We start from the raw sequence: 17,567 nt of genomic DNA, 5'->3' as shown, positions 1-17,567 counted from the left end.
AAACAAAAAAAAAAAAAAAACACGATTATGAGACAAGACATACTAAATGAGAACTGATATTGTATATAATTCAAAAAACATTACAGACTACATTTCCTGGTTTCAACAGTTTCAAAATAACTTAATTCCATGAGATTATAAAGGGATTACAGGGATAGTTCACCCACCCAAAAATGAAAATTCTGTCATCGTATATTATATATGTACTGTATGTATGTATGTATGTATGTATATTAATTAATTTGAATGTATAATTGTGTAATTATCTAATTAAAAGTGAAAAGCAGAATTATTTTGATGATCATAACTCTTTTAATGGGAAGCATCTCAGTTATGAATATAGAAATAATTAATTAATTCAAATAAATTCAAACATAATAATGCAGAAATATAAATTATGTCATTTTATATTCACCCTCATGTCATTCCAAAACCCAACATAGGCTCATTGGAAATACGTGCCTCTACCTACATTTCTGCAAAACTCAAAAAACGTACTTATACATATGAATCTCTGCAGTTTCCTGTTGAAATGAACACTAGAGGAAGTAAAACTCCCACAACTTTTATTCCTTTTCACATAAAGTATGATTTGCAGGTCCACAGTTTCGATTAATAAAAAGCCTAATTTTCGCATAATTACTTGAAGAATATTATGTTATGAATTCAAAACAATTTTAGAATACTGCGAGATTTGAAAACTGATGCATTTGAAGGTTAGCGTCACATATCCAGCTTCATATGCATTAGTTTTCTAGCTCACGCGATACGGCGTTGCACTTAGGTGATGAAAAGCTTCGGTACGAACCCTGTGAAACTACGGTTCAACAAAACAGCTCAAATCCACATAGGGATGTTAAAATAGCACGGCTGCATCAGCAAATGTGTTTTTAGATCACTTTGCCATTTGTTAACACTATCGGGTAGGTTTAGGGTTGGGTTTGGTGTAGGGGATATTTCCAACACGATACAGCATATTAACTTTTAGCAACACTCCTCGGATATTTGAATTATGAACCTCCGCAATACGTGCCTGAAGAAACGTAATACAAACACAGTAATACTATATCAACATAACAAAAACGTGCCAGGGTCACGTATTAAACCCGCGTTTTAGCTCCACTCACTGGATGTTTCACTTTTAAACTCAACGAAACGTGCAGTAATAATAAAATTATAATAATAATGGTGCTGCAGAAATGTATTTAGAGGTACGTATTTCGAATGAGCCTGGGTTGCCAAAATCATATGACTTTCTTCTGTGGAACTTCTAAATATTCTGGCTCCTCTTTTCCACAGAAGTCACGATAATTGTATCAATAACAATTTATAAAGAACCATTTATTCACAAACCAGGCGTTGTTTCCACTCTCATGAACGCTCCAGGATCGTGCACACTTAAAGTAAAATACACACAAAATGATGTCAAAATACCCATCTTGGCGAGTATTCATGTGAACACAGTTAGTTATATCTTCATATAGTGTCATTCAGACAAACACTAAACACCATCATGGTAACACACATGAAACTGAAATAATGCAATAAGCATTAATTTAACACCATTAGATGTAACATACAACCCTAATGTGTAAAAACTAAGAAGAAACATAGTTATTTAACAAAAAAAATTTTGAAATGTAACGCAGGGAATTCTGGGAATGTCAACTTACGGTTATTCACTGTAAATTATACATTCTTTTTCCACTTCCAAAAACGGTATACTACCATAAAATTACATGTAATGTCCAATACAGTTTTTCACCGTATATAGTAGGTGAACTTGCCGTTAACCATTTAACAGGTTTTTACTGTAGCATTAATACAGTCTTTTACCGTTAAATTCACTGCCATTTTTCAATGTGGACTGCTCCAGTAGTGCACATCTCTGATGGAGATATGTGTGCACAAGAGGCAGGCAGGGTGATAAATCCCCAGAGATGGAGGAGTGTGAGTACACATGCCTGAGACCAATTAAGAGGCGGGCGGCGTTGCTCTTCAGGGCAGCCCGCTGTAATCATACACACACTGACTGGTCAATGTAGAGGAGCGATGATGAATAATGCATCGCCTGTTGGGTGTGGACCAGCGTGTGTCTGTGAGTAAGAAGGGGAGAGCGAGCATGTGTGTGTGTGTGTGTGTGTGTGTGTGTGTGAGGAATCCCTCCCCCAGCCCCCAACCAGCCTGCAACATGAGATCAGCGAGCTAGCGGAGGAGAGAGGAGAGAGCGAGGAACAGAGGAGAGGAGCAGGAGGGAGAATGTACCGAGAGAAGATCTGAGGAGGAGGAATATGAAGAGCGGAGGAAGCGCAGCCCATCGATGGAAGCCATGCTGAGTCCAAAGATCAGGCAGACCAGGAGAGGTACAGTACGCTGCATTTGTATTTCATCTGTTCACACTGAACGTGCTTCATCTCAAAGTATCTCTGCTTCAGCTGCTCGCAGCACAGTTATGCCACTTAATATTAATATAAATATATGAACAAGTATAAATATAATAATTTTACATAGATAGATAGATAGATAGATAGATAGATATTAGTTTTTTAAAAAACATGATATTTATATATTTTTTTTATATTTATGCTTTTAAATTATATTTTGCTGCTAATTTTATCATTACTTTATATTCATGGATTTGGCAGATGCTTTTATACAAAGAGATTTGCATTGACTTTGCATTGAAGGTATACATTGATTTAGACGGAAATCGAACCTAATCGGACACTGAGTCCTACACATTTTTTAATTTGCATATCTAGAATAAAAATGTTCTAGATATAATTTGCTTGTCTAATAACAAAAGCCGTTTTGGCGGAAGTGACAAACTGCAAGCTTTGAATGCTTATATCTTCTAAATGCGAATTTTGTCACTGTTTTGGAGCACACTGCCTTACAGACAACCTTAAGACTAACATATTGATACTAACACCCAAAAAAAATTTTTTTTAAATTTTTATTTCATGGGGACTTTAACCAGTGGTGGACTTTATCTAAGGTGCCAAATTGATATGCCACAATCATGGTGCCAGTACCGACACTGTCATCATGCACAACTTGAAAACATTCTTTCCACTATATTTTAATTGCAATTTTAGAGGCAACTATTCTCAGAGTTGGTCCTGTCCGTGCCAAAACAGGCAGTTTTGGTGACCACATCCTAGAAACGCCCAAGACAAAGTGGGAAGGTATGAATCATCGTGTAGAGAGATTTGCAAACTGGGTGTCTGCACTCTGTTCAATTTGACTTCAGCACTGAAAATGCTGAAAACCTATGGGCACTAAACACTCGTGTAAACCAGAGTGCAGTGAAAACGTTTCTGTCATGGGCTCCACAGATTTACAGCTTTGAAGGAGTTTTAAAACACTGAATGCTTGCATTTCTGCTTCACACATCAAAGCTGAAAGTTCCTACTTCTGCATAATATTCACAAAAAATATATAGTGCCTCGCACAACCAAACCAATTGTAGGTGCACAAAACTCTGCTCATTAAAATATTTTTGTGATGATCCAAACTTGAGTAGTGTGCAGGATTTATATGTTTCTAGTTTATATTGCAAAATACTCACAGAAATAAAATGGAACACTCATCAAGCAAATTGGTACAGTGTTCTATTACTTTTATACTGACCAAACGATATTTTCTATCCCCTAACCCTAAACCTACCCCTTACAGAAAACCTGCTTGCATTCTTACACTTTCAGATAAACATATTTTACTATTTTAAATATTTCCGGTTTTACTATCCTTGTGGGGACATTTGGTCCCCACAATGTGTCCTCATAAACCACATAAAAATGCACACACACACACACACACATACATACATATATATCAGCAAATCAACCATCCACATCAAAAGCTGCAGGTCAGCCCACATTTGAGAAATAGATCAAAGAAAAAAAGAAACAAATACTGCTGTTCCAAATATTCTGTATGTTGCTTATAAACAAAATAGAATCCATTCAATGGGGGGAAAAAAGTAGTTATTTTTTCCCCAGACATTTAAAAAGAACACATTTTAGAACTTAAATCGCAATGCCGTGATACTGTGAAACCATGATATTTTTGCTTAAGGTCATATCATATTATACCATCATATCATATTAAAATCTCATACCGGCCCATGCCTAATATGAATTGCACACAAGACTAACCACCCATCCAGAACTGCAAAAATCACCTGTTTATACTAACATAGCCAATTATGACTTTACGGTGGCTAACTATAATTATGCTAGCTAAATGATGCCAGTTTTACCAGTCAGGATTTTCAACATGGAAGTTCTGCCCATATAAACATATCGAGTTAGATACCCAGACATCCCTCGTTTTACTGCTGCAGCCCACTGTCTTCCTCTGGTCTCCATTAGACGGAGCAGGGCTACAGAAGCCACCACACCAGTAGACACGGCTAATATAATCAAGAAGCCTGCAGACATTATGGAAAAGGCCATTGGAGACAGACCTCGAGCCATCAGAAGAGCCTGACTCAGTACCTCCACATCTGTACTCAACATTTCATTCTAGTGGAGACAGCAAAGTATACATAAAATCAGTCAGATTGCTGTTGTCGTTGCACACACTCTCCACTATCCATCACTGGGATGGTACCCTTTCCAAAAGGTACTAATACACACCCTTTGGGGTAAATAAGGTACAAAGGTGCACCGTAGAATGATACAAGAGCCATTGCATAACATTATTGGAAATAAGCTGCTTGAGACCATGGTCAATTATGCAATTTAGCATCATTATACAACAACAGTTGACCAATCAGAAGCAAGTATTCTATAGAGCCGTGTAATAGTGCCCTCCCACTTTTTCAGTGGCCTTGGATCCAGAAGTATTGTTCCCATTCATTTGTTGTTAAAGAGTTATTAGTCATGAACCAAACCAACCAGCTACGAGGTGAATCACATTACAAATGTGTACATGATTACATTGTACATGTACAATTACTTCAATGAGGAAAAGGACTACAATCCCATCAGGCATTGCAAATAACTGAGTGGAGAAATGGGGAAATATAAAACTACTGATTTAAAGATGTTGAGTATATGTATAAAAACGAAATAGTTAACATTTATTGCAAAATAGGCGCATAAATACAAATATATCAGTAGTTTTAGAGCATAGGGAGGTAATTCGCAGTGTTTCACGGGAGTAGCACTAAAGAGTTTTTTTGCTGTAATTATCTTGTTTTGATTCTCTGATTGGAGGAGATTTCTTAGCAGAATCGTGGGTAATGTAGTTTTTCACCAGGACTGTTAAACATGATTATTTATAAAATAAGTTATTAATATGCAGGCTGACAGCTTCAACTAAAAAAATGTATATTAAATTAACAACCTCTTGGCTCACAGTAGGCCTATTTTTAATGGTTATATAAGATACCATTCAAAACCATTTTCCATATGGAGAAAATATGGAATGTTTAATTCCGGATCCGGACTGTTGCACTCTATATGAATTACAGATTTAAAGACCAGTCAGTAGTCCAGCTCACCAGTGGATTGGGAGTGAAAAATAATACAATGATGTAAATGAGAAGAACACACTGATTTCTTTTCTTTCTCTGAAAGCCACACATGCATTGATTTTGAGTCTACAGCCCAGAGGCATAAGATAACTGAGGCATAGACAGACTCCTATAAATGATCAATGGTGACACAGATTATTCATACAGTAGTCCAGCTTTAAGCCTGCGTGGCCTGTGTCAGAGCAAAATCAGAAGAATCAAACCAACCTTTGATATATTTACTTCCATTAAGGAATAGATAAAGGATAGTACTTTCTATTTTTGTTAAATGACACTCCGAAAAGTGGTCCTTGAAAATCTTAGCTACATGAAAATTCAGACTGCAGAGGTTTCTATATCAAGTGAGCCTCTGACTAAATTACACTCTGGAGATCCTATTAGAGCATGAGAACTCACTCCCTTTGGGAAAGAGATACTGGAGAATCCCAGATAAATTTACCAGAGGGTAACTGGTACAGACCAGAGAGGATGAAGCTGAACACACAAAGCAAAGAAGCTTATAGCAGGGTTATTATAGAATGCTATAACTAAAACCATAGCAAAACATTCTTGCATCTTAAAATAAATGTTAACTGAAACAAAATAAAATATTTGTACATTTTTTATCAACTAGTAGAAACTATATAGAAATATAATGTACTAATGAAAATAATAGCGTTACTAATAAAAAGGACGAACATTTTTAAGTTCTATCATTCTAAATCAACTTCCCTATGGATAAAATGAATGGTGTTTTTTACTTCCGCACTCTATATGAATTTGGTATTTAAGGAGCAGTCAGTTTTCCAGCTCACCAGTGGATTGGGAGTGAAAAAATAATTTCATATAATAATATAAATGAGAGAAAAAAAACGTTGATTTCTTCTCTTTCTCTGAAAGCCACACATTGATTTTGAGGCTAGAGCCCAGATGCAAAAAGTAAATAGAAATAGAAAATGGAAAATACAAAACTTAAAAATACAATTATTAAAAAAAAAAATAATAATACTATAACATAAAAATATCTCAATGATACTAAAATCATTTTGAATCGTCGAGTATATCATTCACTGATTATTTCGTATAAATCACTGCCTCACAGGTTGAACACAGCACTTATCCCTAAGCTACATGTTTTTGGTGACGCTTTCTTTCATCCGTGGATAACAAAGAGGATTTTTAAGAAATCGCTTAGATCACTTTTTCCATGCATTTATGCCATGAATGGAGAGTGAAGCTGTCAAGCTTCAAAAAAAGACACAAAAGCACCGCAAAAGTCTCATAAAAAGTGTTTGGTATGACTCATGACGTCTTCTGAAATCATACAATAGCCTACAGTTCTGCTTTTGTGTAAATGATGACAGTTTTCCCCTCTGCTACTGTAAGTGCTTGTCATCCTTAAATCATGCATGACTAGAAATGATGAGGATGATCGCTGACATGTACGTCTCTTCTCGTCACCTGCAGCCAGGTCCAAGAGCATGGTGATGGGAGAGGCATCACGTGGCTCACCGAGTCTCCAAGAGGGAGTGCTAAAGGCCGGCTGGCTGAAGAAGCAGAGGAGCATCATGAAGAACTGGCAGCTGCGCTGGTTTGTGTTGCGTGCTGACCACCTCTACTTCTACAAGGATGAAGAGGAGACCAAACCACAGGTGTGTTCAGCTTTCAAGACGTACAGAAATATGCCTATGAAAAGAAATTTGGCGGTTGAACTACTCTGAATTTGCATCACTGCACTACTGAGACGGCTGTCCAATGGCTTCTACAGTGCATGCAAAGTAGGGTACAAGGGGGCTAAAGGCACGCCTTAAAGGGTTAATTGAATTGGAACTTTAATTGAATACCCCTGATTTATATCATAAAGAAATACTTTATTTGTATGGTATTGTAATATCTGTGTCACATACTTCCTTATGTGTCATGGTAGATCGAACTCTTATTATAGAATTTAATTTCAGAATTTTTTTTTTTTTTTTCAGTTTTGAACATGGTAATGGATTAAGACATAGCCTATAAATAACAGGCTGGATGTACATTAACCTTACATCTTAACACCTCTTTTTTTTTACAAAGCAGATCATAGATGATAGGCTATATTTTGAATATAGCCTATAAAACAGCTTCATGAATAGGAAGATTTCAATGCATGAGGATTCTGAATGGGATTTTTTTTGCAAGCCATTAAATGACTTGAGACTCAACTCGGACTCGTGACCAAAGACTCGAGACTCGGCTCGGACTCCATGTTAAAGACCTGTGAACATCTCTGGTTTAAGCTGTCTGTCACTAGCAAAGCTTAATGACTATCCTAGGACAGCATGCTAAATCATGCTAGCAACATACTAAAAAATAAGCAACATGCTAATCAAGTTAACGTGTTAACAATATGCTAATAATGCTAAAACATGCTAATCATGTTAACAACATGCTAATAGTATGCTAGCAATGTATTAATAATGCTAACATGCTAATCATGCTAGAAACATACTAAAAAATAAGCAACGTGCTAATCAAGTTAACGTGTTAACAATATGCTAATAATGCTCAAACATGCTAATCATGTTAACAACATGCTAATAGTATGCTAGCAATGTATTGATAATGCTAACATGCTAATCATGCTAGAAACAACATGACAATCATGCTAAAACATGCTAACAACATGTTAATCATGTTAAAAACATGCTAGAGTACATGCTAATCGTGTTAAAACATGCTAACGACATGCTAATCATGCTATAAACACAAACTTTACCCATCTAGTTTGATTATGTCATTCACAATGCTTCATGGGTTTGTAGTTCTTTTCCTAAGTCAATAATAAGTAGGCTATCTTTGTCTTTTTGTCCGATTTTCAACCACTTTTTTTTTTTTTTTAATTGCACATTTAATAAATAACTTTGCATAACTTTAACTAAGTCAGTGTGGTCTCCCTATCATGAACACAAATATTCACTATGTTTCACACTATAAATGCACTAGCGGCGTTGTGATGCTGCCAAGAACCATCTCAGAGTATTCAAAGTATTTTACTTTATCTTAATGCAAAACATTCACAATTGAGAGTCACAAGCCATGCCTTTTTTAAGAGAGAGTGACAGATCTCCAACAAAAGAAGGCAAAAAACAGTCAATAAATGTGACATCCGTCACTTAAACACTACGCACACTTTCTAGATTCTAGACAGCACTTTATGTTAGAGCATCGTGTGATATAGAGCTATTAGTAAGTGTGAACTCCTCCATTTATGCACAGTTGCGTCATATTTCCACCACAATCCGAGCCTGCACATATTAAGCAATCAATACGGTCCAGCCTTGGTTCTTCAGTTCTTCAGATGAACAGCATCCCTCACAGGAGACTGTCAATACTCATGCAAGCTCCATTAATCTGTGCCCATGCTGCGTTGGCCAGGATCTGTGCGAAAATGTCAATCCCTCCCACTTTTCCTGCCTTTAATCAATGGGATTCAAAGTGGAAGGCCTGTGTAGGCGAATCTCATAGCAAATCACACACTGAGATGAAAGGTGAGAGTGTAGAGCATATCGAGCATTACGTCTCATGCATCACGATCTGGGGTGAAAAGAATCAAATGAACTGCAACAGTATTTTCTTCTTATTTTCTAACTTAAGAATAAACTTTTTTTTTTATTATTATCCTTTTTTAAAACAAAACTTGAATTCCTGAAAAGAATGTTCTTAAAAATTATCATAAATAACTTCTTAAAGTTAAGATAACCTCCAACTTGTCTTAAATCCACAAAGGTAAGATGTTTAATGAATTTATTGGGTTGTTTCAAATATTAAGCATTACAACATAACCCTAGAGACATACTCTGAAGTGACACCAATGATCGGTCAAGATTGTGCGCTTTCTGCTGAATTCGAAAGTCGGTTAGAATTATTCAAAAATAATAATAATAAAATTAATTTAAAAAAAAATAGTTACCTTGTTTTAAATTTTTTCATTTAATGCCATACACAGAAAAACTATTGTAGTTATTATGCAGTAATATGCAAGTAGCGCAAAAAAACAACAAAAAAAAGCGTTTGAGTTCAGTGCAAAAACCATCCATACAATCAGATAATAGCAAAGCTTTAAAAAAAAATCAAGTAAGATGTTCTTGAGAAAATGTTAATTTGAATATGAAATATAATAACATTCTTACGAACTTGGAATTCATCCTAAGAAATTTCTGAATTTTTTTTCTTAAGAAGATTTTTTGGAGATTCAACAGTCATGTATTAAAAATAATGGTTACACTTTATTTCGATAGTCCACTTTAGACATTCTACTAACTAAATGTGGGGGGGGGGGGGTCCATTCAAAATAAAAGGCAAGTGTCTTGAGTACTGCCAAACGGATTCAGCTCCCAAATCTTCATTCATTCTGTTGCCCTGCTGAATAATCTCTGATCTTCATTCAGTTTGCAGTGTATCTAATTGAAGGAGGCACTCAGAAAATGTGTAGTATGGCAAACCACCACATGTTCAAGCTTTTGATTGTACAATAGGCTCAAAATCCCTGGTAACACATTTCCAGAAGACTATGAGACTTGATGCTGATTGAAGAATTACGTTCAAGTTTGCATGTCTGATTGATTTAATAGGTCAGTAAAGGTTACGTGATGCATTTCTAACTATTCGTCTGTGCAGGGCTGCATCTCACTGAAGGGCAGCCAAGTGAATGAACTGACAGCCAACCCAGAAGAACCCGGCCGACAGCTTTTTGAGATTGTGCCAGGTGAGCAGATCTTCATATCAAATCATCAAATCAATGTCCTGTACTGAAACCAGCATGCATGGCTTTCGAAATCAAATAGGCTTTCCAGAATACACTGATTACAGAGGGCTGATTTTGCCCCAACATGATTCGCTGATGCTGACTGTGTGTTTGATTTATTTATGACGAGTAAATAACACACGAGTGTGACACCCGCCAGAGCTTCTTTTTCTAAACAATAGAGCAAAGAAAACTTGAGTCAAATGCCCTTCAAATCCATTCAGTGTTTACAAGATATTAAATTATCTCTTTTGCACATGATAATCATATTAAAATGGGAAGTATTGAATTTCTTATCTGTGAAAATGCAGCCCTGGTCTGCTCAAGCCAAAGACAGCAATGTGCCTAACAAGAAGAACTGCAGAATAAGAATAAAATCAACCTGTGCAGATCCAGATTACAAATGATATCATTCTTGATGGTAAACATGCATTCTTTTCCTGTAATTTGAGCAATTCGCTAAATAGCTGAATAGAAAATTTCTGATACATTTTTGTAGATCGATCTAGAATAGTTCAATAAAAAAAAATCAGGACGCATCAGTGAATCAATTTTTCACCCCTAAAGTGCATCATAAATATTTAGATAACTAAATTTGGTGTTAGCCTAAGTAATGCACCAAACACAATAAATAACACAGCCAAACGCACACAGCATAGGACATTAGCAGCAGTTTTCTACACCCAACAGCACTCTCTCATGTCAGATCAGTAAACACAGCATCTCCTCCCCAGAGAAGAGCCCTTAACCACAGTCTCCGACTGACCGGCACGCTTCAGCTCCTTTGAGTCAAACAAGTCCCTTTTCCATGCAAAACAAACAATAACATGACACAAAGCAGATTTCAGAGCTCCCCAATGCTTCTCAACTTTAAAATGAGTGCGGCATTTGTCTGGAGATGCCTGGCCTGTTGTTGATTGCGACTCTGAAAATGAAGAAGTTCCAAAAACAATGAAGAAATGGAAAGATTTGATGAACAATTGCACAGACTCGAAACTGAATCAAGGAAAAACTGACAGTCAGAAACGCTCAAAGTCCCAAACTGAATACAAATTATGCAAATTGGTGCAGATGTTGATATTTACATGGCCACAAAGATGAAATGCTAGCAGTATGTAATGCGAGATCTTCATAAGACTGCTTTCATAAAATGATATAAATATCAGTTGTCACTACAATATGTCTGAGTATTATGAAATTTAAATGCAATGCAATGCAATACACTTTTAAAAATAAAAGTGCTTCAAAAGGTTCTTCAAGCGATGCCATAGAAGACCATTTTTGGTTCCACAAAGAACCATTCAGTCAAAGGTTCTTTGAAGAACCATCTCTTTCTTACCTTTTTATAATCTGAAGAACCTTCTTTCGTCACAAAGAACCTTTTGTGAAACAGAAAGGTTCTTCAGATGTTAAAGGTTCTTTATGGAACCATTTAGACAAAAAGGTTCTTCTATGGCATCGTGAAGCACCTTTATTTTTAAGAGTGTACAATGACGATTGAGAGATGAACAAATAACGTTCCTTAAAAACCTGATGATCATACTTGAGACTCACTAATTTTTCCAAAAACAAATGATGCATGGATAATCAAGTAAACCTACTGTAAGCTGTTTCAGTAAGTGTTCATCTTCAAATATTAAAAACAATATAAAAGTAATTCCTATGTTCAGTTTATAAAAACCAGTAAAGAAGATTTTTTGGCCAATCTGTTGGAGTAAGAGACATGGCAGAACATTAGAACCAGCTCAATCCCTCGGTGCATCATGGGGCAGGGCTGCTGTAAGCCACCGAGGCACAAACCAACCCTAAACCAAGGTAATACCTTTGTTCATGCACTTACATGCAGAAATCCAAGTGACAAGGATTTTCTAGAATTTTCTTTCAAATATTGTTGCAACGTTGTTGGCAGCAATGAAAATATACTGTAAATGCTGGGTTATGCTTTGTTATTTTTGTACGGAATAGTTTGTTCATAATGCAATTGTTTGTTCAATAATATTTATGCAATGTTAATTTTTATTTTTAATAAGGCTAATCAAGATGACGTCTGAGATTGTACCTCTACACCCTTCAGCATGTCATTTTCAAGTGTTCAAAATGAGTAAATAATAAAACCAGACATACGTATGATAAATAAGATGAATGAACTTCTTAGTACTTTTGTAACTAGGTATACATATACCTGCAAGCTAAAATAAATAAATAAATAAATAATTAGAATCAGAAGTTGAAATTGTTACAATCTGATATTAGAATGGAACTACGTGTTGTAGGCAGCAGCATTCTTTTAAAATATCACATCTAGGGTAACATAAAAGACAAAAATAAAATAAATACTGTACAAAATTATGATTTAAACAACATAATACAAGTTTTGACAAAAACTAATTTGAAAATGATAAACATTGGTCTGAACAAAAACAGCAGACGGGTTGAATAAAAATGCACAGTAGATGGCTCTTATGGAGAAGCAGAAATACAGCAGTTACCCCGTACACAAAGCACTGCGTTTATAAACACTAGGCATTATATGGAGGTAATCACTTGATGAATCACTTGAATGGCCTATTTCAATGTTAGAATGGCGAATTTCGTCGAAAGGCCACGGGTTTGCAGGTACACTCTAAAAAATGACCGTAAATTTAACGGTAAAAGACTGTAAATTACGGTAAAATGCTGGCAACCACAGCTGCCGTTTTTTTACCGTAAATTTTACGGATTTTTTTCTACAGTGTATGCATGCAAAACATTTACTGTTTGATTTGGCAAAAGTAAGTCCTTTGACTATCAATAGCAATCAGATACCAATAATTAAATAAAAAGGCAATATAGTCACCAAAGAAGTGTAATGGCTGTTGATGTTCTCAATAGGACCTTATACCTCCAGCCTGTTTGTTTTCATGCAGTGCTTGCCTGCTATGTGGCATCTGTCAGTTGATGTTAATAAGGAGCATAATCACTCCTGGTCAATTCGAGATAACCTTCTTCAGTCCTGTGCATAATTACACAGCACATAATCCAGATCACATGCAAAGTCCTGGCTTCGATTCCCAGGAACACACATGAATACAAAATGCTGGATAAAACAGATGAAACACAATCGCATGTTGAGCACATAATTGTGCATCTGTCAAAGCCTGCACTCAATCTGTATTCCATGCTTAAATAAACACAAATTGGTTGTTTGAAAAAGGAAAAAGTCCCCAGAATTCACTTAATCAGACCACTGTTGTTCATTTTCTTTCTTCTCCACGAGATTGGCAGGCATTCTGACACATCCTAAAGAGACATGAACGCTAACAAAATGCCACACCATGGTGAGAAATGAAGGTTCCTCATTATGCCTTCAAGCCCGAGACATACTGCTGGCTCTGCTTGTCTTATTTATCTTAATTGCATCAGTACTTGTTTTTTTTCCGTTCAGTCGACACTGCTGTGAACACTTATCTTCTCATGACTAATTCCTCTAGTTATTTTATCTGGCCGGCAGAGTATTGGCTGTTCAATGCTTATGATTTTTTCATTTATCAATGTGAAGCTTTGAACTGAAGCCATTGTGGAGGTTTTTCTATTTTAATTTTTTTTATCCTTTACTGTTGCAATCCCAATGGATAACTGGAAATGTCTTTGTTACTTTGGTCTTTTTAAGTCTGTTTTAAATTAAAGATTTCTGACGTGTTCAACTTCTCATGCCAATGATGGCGAGAGGGACAACAAGTTTGGTACTAAAACCTTGAAGTAATAATGAAATATATCTCACTGACACATGACAATAGAGATGCATATCAAAATTACCATTAGATTCCACCTAAAAGGCATGCAAGTTTGTTTCCACCGCAAAATAAAAAATAATTCAAAGTAATTGTGACTTTTTTCTCCTAATTGCAAGATTCAAAGAATTATGGGATATAAACTCACAATTGTGAGAAAAAATGTAAAAATCATGAGATACAAAGTTGCATGTTACCTTTTTGCTTCCGTAAAAACATGACTGAATGATATCTAAAACTAAATTGCAACCAGTTAAAGCACCTCAATAAATATATTATTCCAGGCTAAACTCTTTACACCAGCATTATACAATGACTTTTTGTGCAAATAGAATTACATATCTAAATCCATCTTGGTGAAAAATCTGTGCTATTCATTTGATCTAAAAAAGGAACTACAGAAAGTTAGCAGCTCTTGCATCTGTAGCCATTCACTATCGTGGCACATAAATTAGTTGCACGCAATAATTGCAATGTTTAAGAATTTATACATTTAGAATTTAGAATTTATTTCAAATGAAACTTCAAGTGAGAAATGTGAAGGACGATATGTATCTGTGAGTAATACATGAGCAAGTAATTCCATCATCTGACAGATCGCCTCTCTTGTTTTCTGTCTCAGCGGGTGAGAAAGACAAGGCTGCGATGAGCCATGAGTCCTTTCTACTCATGGCCAACTCCCAGAGTGACATGGACGACTGGGTGAAGGCCATCAGACGCGTCATTTGGGCTCCGTTTGGAGGAGGTAAAACCACTAAATTAAAATACATATGAAGAGTTTGGTTCCAAAACGCTTTAAATCCATTTTGATTAATTTGAGTAAAAATGTGTTTTCTTTACCAAGAAAGTGGCGAGATGAAAACCACTATTTTCAGTTTCAAACTTTCACGTAGCATCTTTAGGTTATAATAACATTAACAATTCAAATCCAGATTTTGATTTTCAAAGATTTATTATAAAATTCGTAAAATGCAATAAATCCATGACACCTTTTTTTTTTTTTTTTTTCAAATTGCAATAAATCCATTGAATCAATATAAAAGTTATTTTTCATATTGAAACTGTTGAAAATACACAACATGGTTGATCCACATCTGACAGCCTCTGAACTTGGTCGATACTAATCTTATATGCAGGCACTGGACTAAAAATACATTCAATCAGTCATCGCTCCCAAAATGAATTCAACCGGTCATCTTGTTAATGCTATAAAATAATTACAACAATAAATTTTTTTCCCCAAAATGCAATAAATCTATGACACGTGCTTTTGTTGTTGTTGTTGTTGTTTCAAAATGCAATAAATCCATTGAATCAATATAAAAGTTATTTTTCATATTGAAACTGTTGAAAATACACAACATGGTTGATCCACATCTGACAGCCTCTGAACTTGGTCGATACTAATCTTATATGCAGGCACTGGACTAAAAATACAATCAATCAGTCATCGCTCCCAAAATGAATTCAACCGGTCATCTTGTTAATGCTATAAAATAATTACAACAATAAAAGAACATTTCATCATGAACAACAATATCACATTAAACCACAGAAATTCCAAAATGACATTTCCCTTACATTCAACTTCCAAAAGTGCATTCATCTTTGCCATGTTACATTAATTTAGTTGACTAGTGCTATACGCTGTATTAACAAAAACATTAATGGCATTAATAAAAACACTTACACTGACAAGCTACGCAATATCGCGTTCATAATCGAATGCGACTCATCTGCGATTATGAACGTGATATTGCGTAGCTTGTCAGTGATCTACGGCTCTGTGTATCCATCTGAAAGCGCGTGATGGAGATTTACTACTAATCACAGAACCAGCTTTACTGACGAGATGCGCATGACAATCACATGCGATTTATCGTGCAGCCCTAAGTTTGTTTGTTGATCACAAATTACAAAGTAGATGAGGAAAACTAGGATGTCGACCAGATACAATACTGATTTTGGTGGAAACTACATTTTTATAAAAAATGGCGTTTATCGCGTTTTGGAACCAAACTCTTCATATACTGTTACATAGTTAGTTAGTTAGACCTTGGTCATTACTTCTCTCCTCCATTGGATGTTTCATGTATGCTCACATGATATCACCAGTGTTGTCAGTGGTCTACGCTCACAAAAATACCACTGAGCAGAGTACACGCCTCACTATCCAGAGATTAAATTACAAAGTCATGTTATTGATAGAAAGTTCAAACAAGTAATGTAAAGCAAGTTATAAGCTCTCAGTATAGACAATGTGGCAATGTATCTCCACTTCCATTAGCAGCAAGAACCGTAAAAGCCCTGTTGACGTTTTTTGTGCAATGGAAAGAGTCCATGAATGTTCTTCACGGAACCATAGATGTCAACAGAGAACAATTATTTTTAAGAATGTAGGGTAAATATCACGGCAAATCACTGTGGTAATGATCAAAGTCCAATAGTATTATCACTGTACCGTACATTTGTTTTGTAAGGAGTGATGTGTTTTGACTAATATAAGCTAAAAATTATCTCTACAGGCATATTTGGCCAGCGTTTGGAGGACACTGTACAATACGAAAGGAAGTTTGGTCCTCGTCTCACCCCTCTCTTAGTGGAGCAGTGTGTGGATTTCATCAGGGAACAGGGTCTTGATGAAGAAGGTTTGTTCCGGATGCCAGGACAAGCCAACCTCGTGAAGGAGCTTCAGGAGGCCTTTGACTGTGGAGATAAACCTCAGTTTGACAGGTACACAACTACTCCGAGCACAGACATGGAACACTAAACCGTTACCAACTGTTCATACTAACCCTATAACTGGCATTTCTAGTAACACTGATGTCCACACTGTGGCTTCCCTGCTGAAGCTGTATCTCAGGGAGCTCCCCGAACCCGTCGTTCCCTTCTGCAAGTATGAGGACTTTCTCAGTTGTGCTCAGCTCCTGGCCAAAGATGAGGAGGAGGTTAGTGACTGCACGAAATCTGAACAGCAGTGTAGAGAAGACAAGTTAAAGAAACACTTCTGGTCGAACATGCTTTTTTACCAGTGGTCAGTGGAAAGACGTGCTTAACCTTCATTGTAGCCTGGGATATGTTAAACACAGTTGTTTTTGTAATTTAGTTATTTTCTAGCAGTAAATATTGCTAGTTGTATATGAATAATGTCTGAAATAAAAAAAGGATATACGTTTTTTTAAATACAATGTTATTAAACAAAGGGTTACAAACATCAAACTTGTCCACATTTATAACATTAGGGAAAAAAGGTACACCAGAATGGTTAGTTTGGCTTAACCTTTTTTGTTCACCCCTGTTAAAACTGGTATATATATAGTTATATATATATAACTATAGTTGTTTTTGTTATTTTGTAGCAATAAACATTGCTCTCTCTCTCTCTGTATCTATCTATCTATCTATCTATCTATCAATCTATATCTATATATATATATATATATATATAGTCTGTCTGTCTGTCTGTCTATCTATCTATCTATCTATCTAT

The 17,567-nt window shown here is 35.8% G+C and overlaps 1 protein-coding gene across 1 annotated transcript in view; it reads left to right on the top strand.

Moving 5' to 3' along the window:
* Positions 1–2,191: 2,191 nt before the first annotated feature.
* Positions 2,192–17,567, top strand: part of LOC107653933 (rho GTPase-activating protein 22-like) — a 22,601-nt gene continuing 7,225 nt past the window's right edge. The window contains exons 1-6 of the mRNA XM_016440794.1: positions 2,192–2,363; positions 6,992–7,176; positions 10,181–10,268; positions 14,700–14,822; positions 16,603–16,810; positions 16,893–17,025. Coding sequence (XP_016296280.1) covers positions 2,321–2,363; positions 6,992–7,176; positions 10,181–10,268; positions 14,700–14,822; positions 16,603–16,810; positions 16,893–17,025 — 780 coding nt within the window. The 5' untranslated portion in view covers positions 2,192–2,320. The remainder of the gene's footprint in view (positions 2,364–6,991; positions 7,177–10,180; positions 10,269–14,699; positions 14,823–16,602; positions 16,811–16,892; positions 17,026–17,567) is intronic.

This window comes from Sinocyclocheilus anshuiensis, unplaced genomic scaffold (genome assembly GCF_001515605.1).
Source record: "Sinocyclocheilus anshuiensis isolate Anshui unplaced genomic scaffold, SAMN03320099.WGS_v1.1 scaffold454, whole genome shotgun sequence".
In the NCBI taxonomy this organism is placed as follows: Eukaryota; Metazoa; Chordata; class Actinopteri; order Cypriniformes; family Cyprinidae; genus Sinocyclocheilus; species Sinocyclocheilus anshuiensis.
Note: the sequence above shows the minus strand (reverse complement) of the source record. Positions and strands in the feature narration are given on the sequence as shown.